Source organism: Drosophila sulfurigaster, chromosome 2R (genome assembly GCF_023558435.1).
Source record: "Drosophila sulfurigaster albostrigata strain 15112-1811.04 chromosome 2R, ASM2355843v2, whole genome shotgun sequence".
Classification (NCBI taxonomy): domain Eukaryota; kingdom Metazoa; phylum Arthropoda; class Insecta; order Diptera; family Drosophilidae; genus Drosophila; species Drosophila sulfurigaster.
Window position 1 is genome coordinate 25,277,742 of NC_084882.1, and position 13,586 is coordinate 25,291,327.

General features: G+C 40.5%; 2 protein-coding genes across 4 annotated transcripts; one reads left to right on the top strand and one right to left on the bottom strand.

The window, feature by feature from the left end:
- The first annotated feature begins 664 nt into the window (after window positions 1-664).
- On the top strand, window positions 665-9,367 carry LOC133839329 (sodium-coupled monocarboxylate transporter 1). The gene is made up of 10 exons (XM_062270768.1): window positions 665-855; window positions 2,334-2,493; window positions 7,386-7,451; window positions 7,509-7,560; window positions 7,620-7,687; window positions 7,754-7,908; window positions 7,970-8,219; window positions 8,285-8,665; window positions 8,726-8,901; window positions 8,971-9,367. Exons 1-10 carry the CDS (start codon window positions 818-820, stop codon window positions 9,224-9,226), a joined length of 1,602 nt encoding a protein of 533 aa, XP_062126752.1. The 5' UTR covers window positions 665-817; the 3' UTR covers window positions 9,227-9,367.
- A 1,971-nt stretch (window positions 9,368-11,338) lies between these two features.
- On the bottom strand, window positions 11,339-13,584 carry LOC133839325 (uncharacterized). 3 transcript variants are annotated; one of them, XM_062270764.1, is made up of 4 exons: window positions 13,464-13,584; window positions 12,329-12,933; window positions 12,113-12,262; window positions 11,921-12,051 (listed from the first exon to the last, which is right to left on the bottom strand). In XM_062270764.1, exons 1-4 carry the CDS (start codon window positions 13,517-13,519, stop codon window positions 12,047-12,049), a joined length of 816 nt encoding a protein of 271 aa, XP_062126748.1. In that variant the 5' UTR covers window positions 13,520-13,584; the 3' UTR covers window positions 11,921-12,046. The 3 variants fall into 3 exon arrangements, with proteins under 3 accessions (XP_062126746.1, XP_062126747.1, XP_062126748.1); XM_062270762.1 differs by having other exon boundaries at window positions 11,339-12,262; window positions 13,464-13,484; XM_062270763.1 differs by lacking the exon at window positions 13,464-13,584 and having other exon boundaries at window positions 11,339-12,262; window positions 12,329-13,139.
- Between the last annotated feature and the right edge of the window lie 2 nt (window positions 13,585-13,586).

The following is a 13,586-nucleotide window of genomic DNA, read 5'->3' on the forward strand; positions in this document are numbered from 1 at the left end:
AACAAAGAAAGTATTATCTTGAAGCAGATGAGGAAAGTTGCAAGTGGTTGTCATTAGGATACACAGCGAACTAGTGACAAGAACTTAATGAAAAATCGAAGAAACTTGCAACATTTGTAGTTTTGTCTATGCTTGATTGTGAGTGTGTGCGTGTTTTTGCGGCTAAACTAATACAAAAGTAATCAAAGCTGTATGCTGAAAGTGCGCGACGACAACACGACAGGAAGTCAATAAAAAATAAACACATTAAAGCAACTTGCGGTCTACAGAATTATGTCGACGACAATTAAGGAAGCGGGAACGACGACAATGGATCCATTGCCGTCGGCTGATTCAACGTCAACGGTGGCCAAGGCGATTACTCAGACAGTCCAGTTCATAATTAGCAGCACAACATCAACACCAAAGCCACCAAGTAGTTCAACATCATCCCACAGCATCGCCAGTACTGCCTCACTAACCACGATGCCAACAACAGCAGCAGCAACAACAGCAGCAACTACTGCGGAGCTAGCATCAGCAGCAACCACAGCAGCTACAACAACAGCAACAGCAGCAATAGGCACTGAGAAGCTCAGCGTGAGCGATTTAAGCACAGCTCTGCAACATTTTGGAATTGTTGATTATTTTGTTTTCATTGCCATGTTGGTGGTCTGTGCCGTAATTGGCTTCTATTTTGGATTCATCGAAAAGAAACAGAAAAAAGGAAAAGGGCCAAGTGCCCACCGATGAGAAGGATGGTGATGGCGCTGGCGCTGTTGGCAACGAGGAGCGTCGCGGTTCGGAAGCATTGGATTACTTGGTTGGTGGACGGAAAATGAAAGTGTTTCCGGTCGCGCTGTCACTGGTGGCTAGGTGAGTTACAACCGCAGACACAGTTACAGCTGCTCTATGTAAATGTGCTGGGTGGTTTGCCACTCTGGGCACAACAGGATATACGAGACACATTTAATTGGTCGAATGAGGAGCAAGATGGGTACGAGTGATATGCGGCCTGTTCGGGCTGTTTTGTAATTATATTTACAAATTGAATTCTGCACGAACTTGGCCCATTTATTATCAGCCTATTTGAGTTGCATTAAATTAGTTTTTGTAGCATAGAACTTAAAGAACATTGTTAATGAAATCGCAAGTGGCTACTACTTATTTATATTTAAAGATAAATACATTTGAAATTTTCGATTTATATGCTTTGGTCCTTTGTACGTCTGACTGCTTAGTCAATATTTTTGGGGCCGTTTTTCTACAAATCAATCAAAAATATGCGCCTAATTTCACATTATTTGCTTCAAGGGGCTCGCGTTTAACCGTGCGTATGCGTGATCCACCGAAATCGTAGACAAAATGCCAACCCAGCGCTCCGCTGCGTTGTCTGGACCGTGTACCGTTGTTTTGTGAGGCCAAACAATAGAATTTTATTTAAACTTGCCGAGGAATACAGAAAGCAGTCGTTCGAAGTATATAGTACGATAAAATATTCAGTGTCAGGGTCAAGTTTATTATGGCTGATGATTATGCAGATAATGCTCTTTGATATGACTCGAAAACTTGCGGAACTTTTGTCGGTAAATACAAGAGAATCTGACGCATAAATACAATTTAGCAGCTCGTTTCGTTGCAAAGCCGGGCCCTCGAACTAAGCCTGATTGAAGTTATTTAAACTTACGGCAGCCGCAAACTCAAATAATTTGCCAAATTACTTTTTTGTTTTGGCTCGACCTTGGTCCTGGGGGCCATTCCATTTGACACGTTTGGTCAAGCACCTTTTGCCGCTGTGTTCTGCTTTGTCCCGGGCGTATTGTCACCGCATTAATGACTGGCAATAGGAATGCTTGTGATTCTGCTGTCCTGCTTTTGGTCATTTGCCTTGCCTGACAATTGTTTTGTGCGCCTTTTATTGTTATGGCATTCTGTTTGTAGTCGTTTTGCTTTCTGCAACAAATTCTGGCGACGTGCTCTGAATTACAATTACATGCCAGCATTTTTTTCCCAGATTCTTTTGAGATGTTCCATTATGTTTTTCGTTCTCTCTCTCTCTCTCTCGATTTATTAAATAGGTCCCGTGCTTGCATCTGCATACTTCAACGCTACTCGTTATCAACTTTTAATGGTGTTTTGGTCTGCGAGCAAAAAAAAAAAAACTTTTATTTCACTTTAGTTTCGGTTGGAGGCAATGCATTTGTTTAGAGGCTAAATTGAAATGATTGTTGTGACATTTACCATCAGACTTGAATTATGATTACGCTCTTAAATGTGGAAAATGTTTTCAAAACTTTATTAAATTTTATTGCTCAATCACTTAAATGTTTTTTATGACAAATTTCTGTTTTCAGTTTTGTTTCGGGCATTTCTTTGCTGGGCACATCAACGGAGATCTACGTCTACGGTACCCAATATGCATTCATACTCATCACGCTGGCCATATCGGGATTGATATCGTGGTACATCTTTTTGCCCGTTTTCTGCAATCTGCAGTTGACATCCAGCTATGAGGTAAGCTGAACGTTGTCTGATTTCAGTATTTCTGTCTTTGTGTGTGTGTATGTGAGTGCGCACTTTATTTCCCTTTAGATTGAAAAATATTTTATAGCATGAATTGCACAATAACAATTGTTACACATTTAACTTCTTTAAGCCTGGCTGTTGTCTGTAAATTGTATTGTAAATTGTGATTTATTCGTGCATGCTAATGTGTAAGTCGAAAGTCGAAAGACTGCGTTATCTCATACTGCAATGGCATATTTATGATGTCGTTATTTAAATCGCAGCGAGAATCACGCTCGGTCATAATATCTGGACACAGCTCTACTTGCAGTTATGTATGTATGTAAAATAATAATAGACGCATCGAATCGGTTTTTTGGAAAACAAAAGCGTAGACCAGACACTAGACAAATATGTGTACAAGTTATTTGCCTGTCATGTAGCAGAATTACTCGCACCAGGAAAACCAAAAACCAAAACCAAAACCAAATGTGAAGACGAAAGCATTGTTTTCCCCACTCGAGTTGTTGTTTTATGTGAAATATTTGCGTGCGTTTTGCCCGAAATTCCAAATAAGAGCTTCGTCTACTACATAGAGATAGAGAGAGAGAGCATCAGCCAATTGTTGGCTGTGCAGACGGAAATTTGTTCGTTGCTCATAAGCTAGCTACCATGTTTGGCTTACATGGCGTATGGGTAATATTCGATTATGTATGCGCCACGTTGTCAGGCTATATATGTTTGCGTGCGTTCGTTCGTTCGTGTCTATTGTTTATGTGAATATCAAATGAAAAGCGACAACCACAGAGAACAAAACACAACAAAAACAAAAAAAAAAATATTTCCAGTACTTTGAGCTGCGCTTTAACAAAACCGTCCGTGTTGTGGCCTCAGCACTTTTTACCATAACCACAGTAAGTTTTAATTGATTCGACCAAGTATTGTTTTAAATAGTTCGAATATTAACCAATTACAAATTTACTCTAATAGTTGATCTGGCTGCCCATAGTGATTTATGTGCCAGCATTGGCCTTCAACCAAGGTAAGTATTCAACATTTTTCTGATCCCGAAGCTGAGTTCGTTAATTTGCAGTGACTGGCATAAATGTACATATTATCACGCCTGTGGTTTGCATTGTCTGCATATTTTACACCACGGTTGGCGGTTTGAAGGCTGTCGTCTGGACGGATGTCATTCAAACCGTAATTATGGTGGGCGCCATATTCTTTGTCGTCATTAAGGGGACCATGAATGTGGGCGGCCTGGGTGTGGTCATACAACGCAATCTCGACAGTGGACGTCTCGAATGGCCCGAGTAGGTGTCGCACAATACACAATGCTGCAATTGAAGGTCATAAAAATGTGTACTTTCAAATAGATTCACACTCGATCCGAGGGTACGCATGTCCGCGTTTGCTGTATTTGTCGGCTATACGGTGCATTCCACATATAATTTGGGTTGCAATCAAATTATCACACAACGCTATATGTCACTGCCTGGGCTCAAGGAAATGAAGCAAGCCTCGCTGTTATTTATCTTAGGTCTAATTGCATTAACCGCCATTTGTATGTATAATGGTGTTCTGCTGTTTGCCACCTACTACGACTGTGATCCGTTGACCACAAAGGCATGTGACGCGTGTCGCTTTTGCCCACACGGAACTTATGACTAATATGCGTGTGTCTTGCAGTTGGCTAAGGCCAAGGATCAGTTGGTGCCATTGCTTGTGATGGATACGCTGAGTTCTATTCCAGGTCTATCGGGCATGTTTGTGGCCGGTGTGTTTAGTGCAGCACTTAGTTCATTGTCCACCGGGCTCAACTCACTGGCTGCTGTCTTTCTGGAGGATTACATTAAACCGTTGTACAGGAAACCAATGAGTGAACGCCTAACTGCGATAACTATGCGCCTCTGTACGGTCATTATTGGAACAGCAAGTGTTGCCTTGGTCTTCGTGGTCGAACGTATGGGCACACATGTCATGCAGTTGTCCATGACTCTGAGCTCCTTGGCCCAAGGGCCGTTGATGGCTTTGTTTGTTGTGGGCCTGTTGTGCCCCCGTCTTAATACAAAAGTTTGTATTTCAGTTTTGCAAATGGTTTTTCCATGCAAATTGTGACTAATCTATGGCTTTGCTGCTTTTAGAGTGCGCTTTTCGGTGCCCTTTGTTCCTTCATCTTTATGACGTGGCTCTGCCTAAATGCCCAAATGGCAATGAATAGCGGCGAGTTGCACTATGAAAGCAAACCAACGACCGTCGAGGGCTGTCAGTATCAGTTCGAACAGCCTTTGGTCACGCCTGCAAATGTCACAGCCCCAGAGCCAGAGTAAGGAATACAAATTGGCCTACTAAATATCTAAGTAGCTAATAATTAGGTTTCTTTTCTCTCAGTTCTATGGGTTTCTTTAAGCAAATCTATTATGTGTCATTCATGTGTTACACACTCTTTTCCACCTTTGTGGGCATCATCTGTGCGTATGTTTCGGGTTTCGTATTTGGGTTCCGTGAACTTGAGGACATCGATGTGGAGCTATTGGCGCCTTGTGTACGAGGCTTCTATAAAATTAATTATGTCAGCGTACAACTCGATGACACTGTTCTAAAGCCAGGCAACGAGAAATCTTAAATTGTAGCTTGAAATAAACAAATTGATTACGTATACGCCGTGTTTAACTGCAACTTGTAACTAACAGCCTGACTAATGGAGCTCTGTTTTTTTATTTTATTTTTATTTAGGACTGTCACTAACAAGCAATAAAATACCTTGTGAATATTGCCTTAATTCAGAATGTACACCTCATTTATGGATGCACCAGCGACACTAAGTTTGCATTTTACACAATTCATTCATAAATTTGAAACTTTTTTCTTTAAGCTAACCATTTTTATTATATTTAGTACTTTGAACGGCGCTATGATTCCAGCATACGAAACTTTGGATCCGTTTTGTTTATTATCAGCATGGTAAGCATATTAAAACACACAGAAATTTTTTATAAATCTGCAACTGAATGTCTTGTATGTTCTAAGCTGCTCTGGCTGCCAGTGGCCATGTATGTGCCGGCACTCACCTACAATCAAGGTAAGCTTTGACATTCGAATTTCCATAGACACATTGTGCACTACATTGTGTTTTGCAGTGACTGGCACAAGCATCCATGTTATTACGCCCATTGTGTGTATTATATGCACCTTCTACACGTGTGTGGTAAGATTTAATTAAATTGCTGAGTGAATGGACTATGAGTACAATACACATTTGCTTGCCATTGCCAGGGCGGTCTTAAGGCGGTCATTTGGACAGATGTTGTACAGAGTTTTGTCATGTACGGTTCTATTTTGACAGTGTGTATTAAAGGCACCTACGACGTTGGTGGTCTCTCTGTGGTGTTGCAACGCAATCAAGAGAGTGGGCGTCTTAATGCACCTGAGTAAGCCGTCAACACTCTTGCTTTCTCTGTCTGACTGATTAATTGCACAACTTTATTGCTTCCACAGGTGGACTTGGGATCCTACGGTGCGTTTGTCTATGCTATCTGTCATTGTCGGTGGTACATTGCATAAGATTCAATCGTCAGATGTTAATCAAGTGTCCATTCAACGATTTCTATCACTGCCCAGCTATAGACATGCCAAGTGGACCATGTTTATATTCACAGTTCTGCTTATATTTCTCTTAAGCTGTTGCTGTTATATGGGTCTAGCATCTTATGCGGTGTACCATGATTGTGATCCAATTAGCACAAAGGTAGGAAGTAGAAAGTGTAAATCCAATAATGATATTAATGTTTATTCCCTAAGCTTGCCAAGGCCAGCGATCAATTGCCGTCACTGCTAATGATGCGCACTTTAGGATCGATTCCTGGTCTGCCAGGACTTTTCGTCTCTGGCGTATTTAGTGCTGCACTGAGCTCACTTTCCACAGGACTCAACTCATTGGCGTGCGTCATTTCACAGGATATGATACGACCGTTACTTAAGAAGCCGCTAACTGAGCGGCAAATAGCAATATTGCTTCGTGCCATTGTGGTTTTCTTTGGCTTTTCTTGCATGGGCTTAGTAAACATTGTGGAAAAGCTGGGCATGGTTCTGCAATTGGCCACCACGACTTCAGCTGTGTCGATGGGTCCTCTATTGGGAATATACGCCATAGGTGTTTGCCTGCCTTGGATTAATGCAAAGGTATAATTCATTCTCTGAAATTTCTGCTGTACAAACTTCAATTTTTTACAGAGCGTTCTTACTGGCAGTTGTGTGTCATTTATTACACTGGCTTGGATTTGCTTGAAGTCGCAACTGGCACAAATGAGCGGCGAGATACGTTATCCAAAGATGTCTGTCTCGGTTACTGGCTGCAATTATACTTTTGATTACGCCACTGCTTGGGAGACCATACACAACTACACGTATGTATAAAACGATATAACGAATCCAACTAAAAATTGTTTTTTTTCTCTTCATTTCACTACAGTCCTTCCCCGGAACGTAATATTTATCATTTATCGTTTTTCTGGTACACTGCACTGGGTGGTGTTATATGCACTGTGGTTGCCTTGTTGGCCAGCTTCGTTTTTGGCTGGCAGGATGTCTCTCAGTTAGATCCTGCTTTAATTACACCCTGTATGCGACGCTTTTTTGCCTAAGCAAAATTATCAGGCAATCGGCTTGCAAGAACTATTTAGCCTTAAGACTAAAGCGGAGGCTAAAAAAGTGGCTGAGAGTTCGGAGTAGTTTTCTAATGAAATACTTAATAAGTTTAGAATACATACATATACAATAAAATGTTGATTGATTTTTGTTTGTAAAATGGGATTTACACTACACAATTTTTTTGCTGACTTTTCTGTTATTCTTTGTCTTACTTTAAGCAGTTATAAATAATGCGTTTTGTGTTTCAGTACTTTGAGAGACGTTTCGATCGCCGTGTGCGCATCTTTGGATCATGTTTATTTGTAATAATGAATGTAAGTATAAATGGAAATTTATTTTTTATTATGATTGTAATTAATTGTATTTCACAGATTCTTTGGCAGCCTATTTGCATTTATGTGCCAGCATTGACTTTAAATCAAGGTGAGCTTTCGAATATTTTGTGCGACGTAGATAAAATAATTTGAACTTTTTTTTTCAAGTTTCTGGCTTTAGCGTTCATACAATCGTCCCGCTAACCAGTTTGATATGCATCCTTTACACCAGTATTGTAATTTGTTTTATTCTTTATTTTTAGAATTGTATTATAAATATATTTGTTTAAATATTTTAAAAGGGTGGCATTAAGGGCGTTGTATGGACAGATGTAATTCAAGGAATTGTGATGGTGGGCGCCATGGCTTTGGTGATAGTCAAAGGTACCTATGACTTGGGTGGCTTATCAGTGGTCTTGGAACGTAATCGCCAATACGATCGCTTGGTGGGTCCTGAGTAAGTACCAGTAGATTTTGATTATATATATACGGTATTGTTATGTATGAATACTTCACAGCATGACGTTCGATCCTACTGTAAGAATGGGCGTTCTTGCCCTATTTATTGGTGGCGCCTTCTTTAAAACTCAGGCTAATTGCATTAACCAAGCAGCGGTGCAGCGTTTCATGACCTTGCCCAACATTAAGGCAGTGAAACAGACGTTGATCATAGCTCTCACAGGTTTTATAATTGTCATGGCTATGTGTATTTATATTGGCATGCTCGCCTTTGCTGAGTATTATCACTGCGATCCCATCTCAACGGGCGTGAGTGGCAAAATGAATATTAAAATTTATACTTTTAACATACCATTTCTTTTTCTATGTTCCAGTTGGCACGCGCCAAGGACCAGGTTATACCATTGTATGTGATGCAAAGTGCTGGCGTCGTACCTGGCGTTGTGGGTCTCTTTGTGGCTGGAGTCTTTAGTGCTGCACTCAGTTCTCTCTCCACAGCACTTAACTCACTTTCCGCCGTCGTACTAAAGGACTTTATTGAGCCATATCGCAGTCGTCCTCTAACCGAACGCCAGACAGCCTATGTGCTGAGAGCAGTAGTCATTGTTTTTGGCCTCATCTCGATGGCCAGTGTGCCAATAGTACAGAAATTGGGTATGGTAATGCAGCTCTCTTCCACAGTGGCTGCCATTACCTGTGGTCCACTGCTGGGTGCCTTCTCTATTGGCATGCTAATACCTACTGTCAAAACAGAGGTTTGTCGCAAGAGATGTCTTCTTGCTGTCTTTTCTTAAACCAAATTAATTTCATTTCAGAGTTTACTAACTGGTATTTCGTTGGCCGCAAGCTTCGTTTCCTATATTGTGGTACGTGCTCAGATTGCCTTGGCCACCGGCCAGTTGACCTTTCCCACCAAGCCGGTTTCTGTCGAGGATTGTGACTATAGTTTCGAGTTGGCGGCCAATTGGAATGCCACCAGCACAAGCAGCTCGTAAGTTGTTGCTCCAACACTAGGATGCTGTACATATTACAGACAGTAATCTATTATTCTTTTCTATAGGGCGACGACACATTCGAAAAGCTTCAGCTTGCACGAAGTATCCTTCCTGTGGTATACTTGCATTGGTGCCATGGGAACGATACTCTGCTCGCTGTTGGCTACACTCTACTTTGGCAAACAGGATGTGCGTAAAGTCGATAAGGAACTTGTTGCGCCCATTTTGCACAAGTATTGGTATGGAAGTTATGAAAGTGTATCCAGCAAGGATGACAAAGAGCTCTTAAACTTAAAAGAGCCGATAAACACGGCGCAATAAATTCTTTATTCATTTCTGGCAAATAAATTATCTTTATTCCAAAGTAATTGCTGTAGTTTTATTTTAACTTTTAGTTCTGCAACTAACACCAACATCGCATCCATAATTTTGGTAATTTGTAAACAATTTTGTATTTGCCACACCGATACTTACACACACTCACTCTTTCAGTACTTTGAGAGACGTTTCAGCAGGCGTATGCGTTTATTTGGTGCCTCCCTTTTCGTCCTCAAGGCGGTAAGTTATACTACTTATTATATAGCAATAGTAGACGCTAAATACGTAATTGTACTTGCAGATCATCTGGCTGCCAATTGCCGTTTACGTGCCAGCTCTGACCTTTAACCAGGTCAGCGGAATTGGTGTTCACACCATTACGCCGATTGTGATTATCATCTGTACGTTTTACACCACGGTCGGTGGTATCAAAGGTGTAGTCTGGACGGATGTTGTGCAAAGTACTATTATGTATGGCTCTCTGATAGTTATTATGGTCAAGGGAACGATGGATCTGGGCGGCATTGATGTTGTCTGGCAGCGAAATTCGGATGGTGGTCGTCTCAATACACCCGAGTTAGTAGACTTCAAATGATTTTTTATGAATTCTATAATAGTTAAAGTACTTGTTCTATTCTTTACTCAGATGGACTTTGGATCCCACAGTGCGCTTGAGCGTTTTATCAGTGTTTCTGGGCGGCACATTGTTCAAGCTACAGAGCACGTCCATTAATCAGGCCACCATACAGCGCTTCATGTCCTTGCCTTCGCTCAAGGAAATCAAACATACGCTTTACATCTTTAGCATTGGTCTGACCCTTCTTTATTTGGGGTGTGTTTATGTGGGTCTTGTGTGCTATGCCACCTACTACGATTGCGATCCAATGAGCACTGGCGTGAGTATGAATATAGTAGAATATTTATTGTATTTAATTGCAGTGAATTTCCTTTATTTAGTTGGCCGGTCGTCGTGATCAGTTGGTCCCCTTGTTGGTAATGCGAGTACTGGGAGTAGTGCCCGGTCTGCCAGGTCTCTTTGTATCCGCTGTCTTCAGTGCTGCACTTAGCTCACTTTCGACGTTGCTTAATTCTTTGTCTGCCGTTATTCTGGAGGACTTTGTGAAGCCACGCATGAAGAATAAGCCTATGACGGAGCGCACAGTGGCCTTGACGATGCGCCTTGTTGTGGTCATATTTGGTATTAGCTCCATATTTATGGTGTATGTGGTCGAGCATTTGGGCATGGTGCTGCAGCTGTCAGCAACCCTTCAATCGAGCTTGTATGGACCCATGTTGGGCATCTTTACCGTGGGCATGTTAATGCCTTGGGTAGGCGAAAAGGTAACGAAAAGATATTTGTCTATTCCTATGATTTTATTGCTAAAATCTACTGTATTTTCAGAGTATGTTTTTCAGCAGCATAATATCGTTTAGCATCATGGCTTGGATTGCAGTCAACGCACAGATTGCTAATGTTACTGGCACTTTCCGTCACACGAAGCTGCCAGTTTCTGTTGAGCACTGCGACTATGAATTCGATATGAATCGTTACCTCAATTCTACTGCTGAATAGTGAGTAATTGATTTGTTACAACAAATTTTGGATATTCATTTTATTTTATTTTTTTGTATTAATAGTGAGCCTCACAGCGGCACTTCGATATACCACATGTCATTCTTGATGTATACGTTGATGGGCTCCTCTTTGAATATTATATTCTCAAACCTGGCCACATTCATTTTTGGCCGTCAGGATGTGAATTCGGTTGACATTGAGCTTCTGGCACCATTTCTTCAACGTCGCTTGCGAAAGAACAAGGAATACGATGCAGTACCCATGAAACAGCGACCATTAATAGAAGTTGAACAGTCACACTAAGTTCCAAAATATTACAAGGCAATGCAGCTTTTTAAACTTTTAACATAATCTTTCATTCTTCACAACTTGTTCCTATTGTTCTTTATATGTGAAAGCATTTATTAGTATAATTAATGGAGAATTTAAGAATACTTTATCTAGGCACAATGATATGAAAATAATTTATTTAAATATTTTTGTGTAATTTTGTCTAACATGTTTTACACTTGCGAGTTTTAAAGGTTGAGGGAAAAATATAAACAGAGGCTTTTGTACTCTTTAATTAAATATAATAATAAATTTGTACAACATTCAATTTATAAAATCATAATAATTTTGTCATTCTTAAAACACTTTGTCGTCATAGTGTTGTGATTGTCAATTGCAATCCAAAGGGTATATATGAATATACATCTCAAAGGACGAAAATTGACTATCATAGCTCAATGAGGACAATGTTTAAATCTGAATTTATCAAGAGGATCAGGAGTGCGTTCGCTCATCTTCCCTACTGGGCAATGTTTTGCCAAGCGTTCGCAATTTGCGACCCAGCGAAGAATTATTACTCAGCACATAGTTAATGCCTTGCGTCGGTGCGGGTGAATGATAATGACAACGGCATTTCTTTAAAGTGGAGCTGGCGGGAGGTGTGTTTATGTTGGCCACACGCCGAGTGCCAAATTGACTCCAATTACTTGACGTTGACGAATGTTTAGTGTGCTTCATCTTATTGCTGTTGGTGTTGGAGGAAGCGGAAGTTGCTGTTGAAGCTTGATGCAAATTTGGCATGCTGGCTGTTCCCTTGCGCGTTCGTCGTAAAACAGGGCGATCTTGTTTCGGATATACCCTATGACAGTTTGTACAGGGCACTTGAATATAGTCAAATGGATTCAGATCTTGCTGTTGCCAAAGCTGATGCTGTTGTCTTGGCATTTGCTGTTGTTGTTGCTGTTGCTGCATCGATTTTACACTTGAAACATGACAGTGACAGTAAGCATTTGCTGTATGTTGTGAGCGGTCTGAGCTAATACTTCTTGTCTGCGCATCTTGCTCATCTTTCTTTTGCTGCTTCAACAGGCGCTGCTGATTCATGGCCCTATAGTGAATTGTCTGGCTGTCGATAAGCATTTGTGCAATGAATTTAAATTGATTGAGACTCGTATCACTTAACTCGGAAATCTCTAAGGAAGTCGTAAGAATACATTACACTTTCAAATGAGGTAAATAAGATCGTTTTCTTTTCTTACTTGTAGATAAATCGGTATTGAGTTGTTTAAGCATATTTTCTTGCTCTGACATCTCAGACTTTAGCTGATTGACCTTGGACAGCAACTCCTCAAAGTGTTTATCGACTGTTTGTTCAACAGCTACATTCACGGCCTCCAGCACATTCTCGTAGACTATGTTAAAGAAATCTGCGCAGGAGTCTTGAATGTCACGAGCAGGATCTGAAGCACAAGGAGGCGATTCCACTTCTTCTTCTTCTTCTTTTAGATACCTTTCTCGCTCGTTTAGTGTAGAGCCTCCATTTGAACGATGTGCAAATTGCCGCTGCTTGTCCATGGGGGGCAGACGGAACTCCACATGAGGTTTAGGGCCAGCGCTTTCGTTCTGCTCCCGAAGAGCCTGCAACCTTAAGAGATCTTCGTAGCACAACTTTGAACATACCTGTGGCTGCGCTCGAGATCGTGCTCCGACATTAGAATCGTTCATTGGCCGGTTCGATTGACGTGCACTTGGACTATAGTTTTTCTTAGGCACATACAATACTTCATATCCGAAATCATCGGATTGCTTTTTAAAACAATAGTTGGGAAACATTGTTTTTGATGCCTTCTTTTTTGAGCTTGAACTACACATTAATTTAAAGAAATAGGTCCAAAAAATATGTAGTTATACTTTTATGTTAATTTAGGGTTCTGTGTGAATGTGTGTTTGAGGGCGTGTGGTTGCAATTTTACAAAGATAACAAAAATTTCGAATTGATTCATTTGTCTATATATTTATACATAATTGCCTATGAAGGAAAAAGCCAGTCAAGTTTTGATATGATTCGAATAATTATAATCGAAATATAAGAAAGGAAGTTAATGTTTCTTTATACGCATCTTCTCTTGAAAATGATATCTTAACATCTTTCAAGCAAATCGACTCGTGTCTAATGTTTATACTAAAGTCATAAAGTTGACGTTCGTTTTCCCTTTTTTCTTCTTAATTTTCGAATCGTGACAGTTGTCTGTCAACTTGTCTCGGTAATGGCATTTCAATTAGAACTTTGGAAGCAAATTACGAAAGTCTAATTGCAAAAATTATACAGCCAACGGAATGGTTTGTCTGCAGCAGCTTTAACTTGAAATAGAAATAAATGAACTTTGTACTTACCACACACAATAGAGAATGAGTACTGATTGATTCATTCGCCTTTGTTGAATGTCCATTAGCTTTTCTGCTCATTAAAGCAATTGAGTACAGGAGAAACATCAGTGACTTTGATTTAAGTGTCAA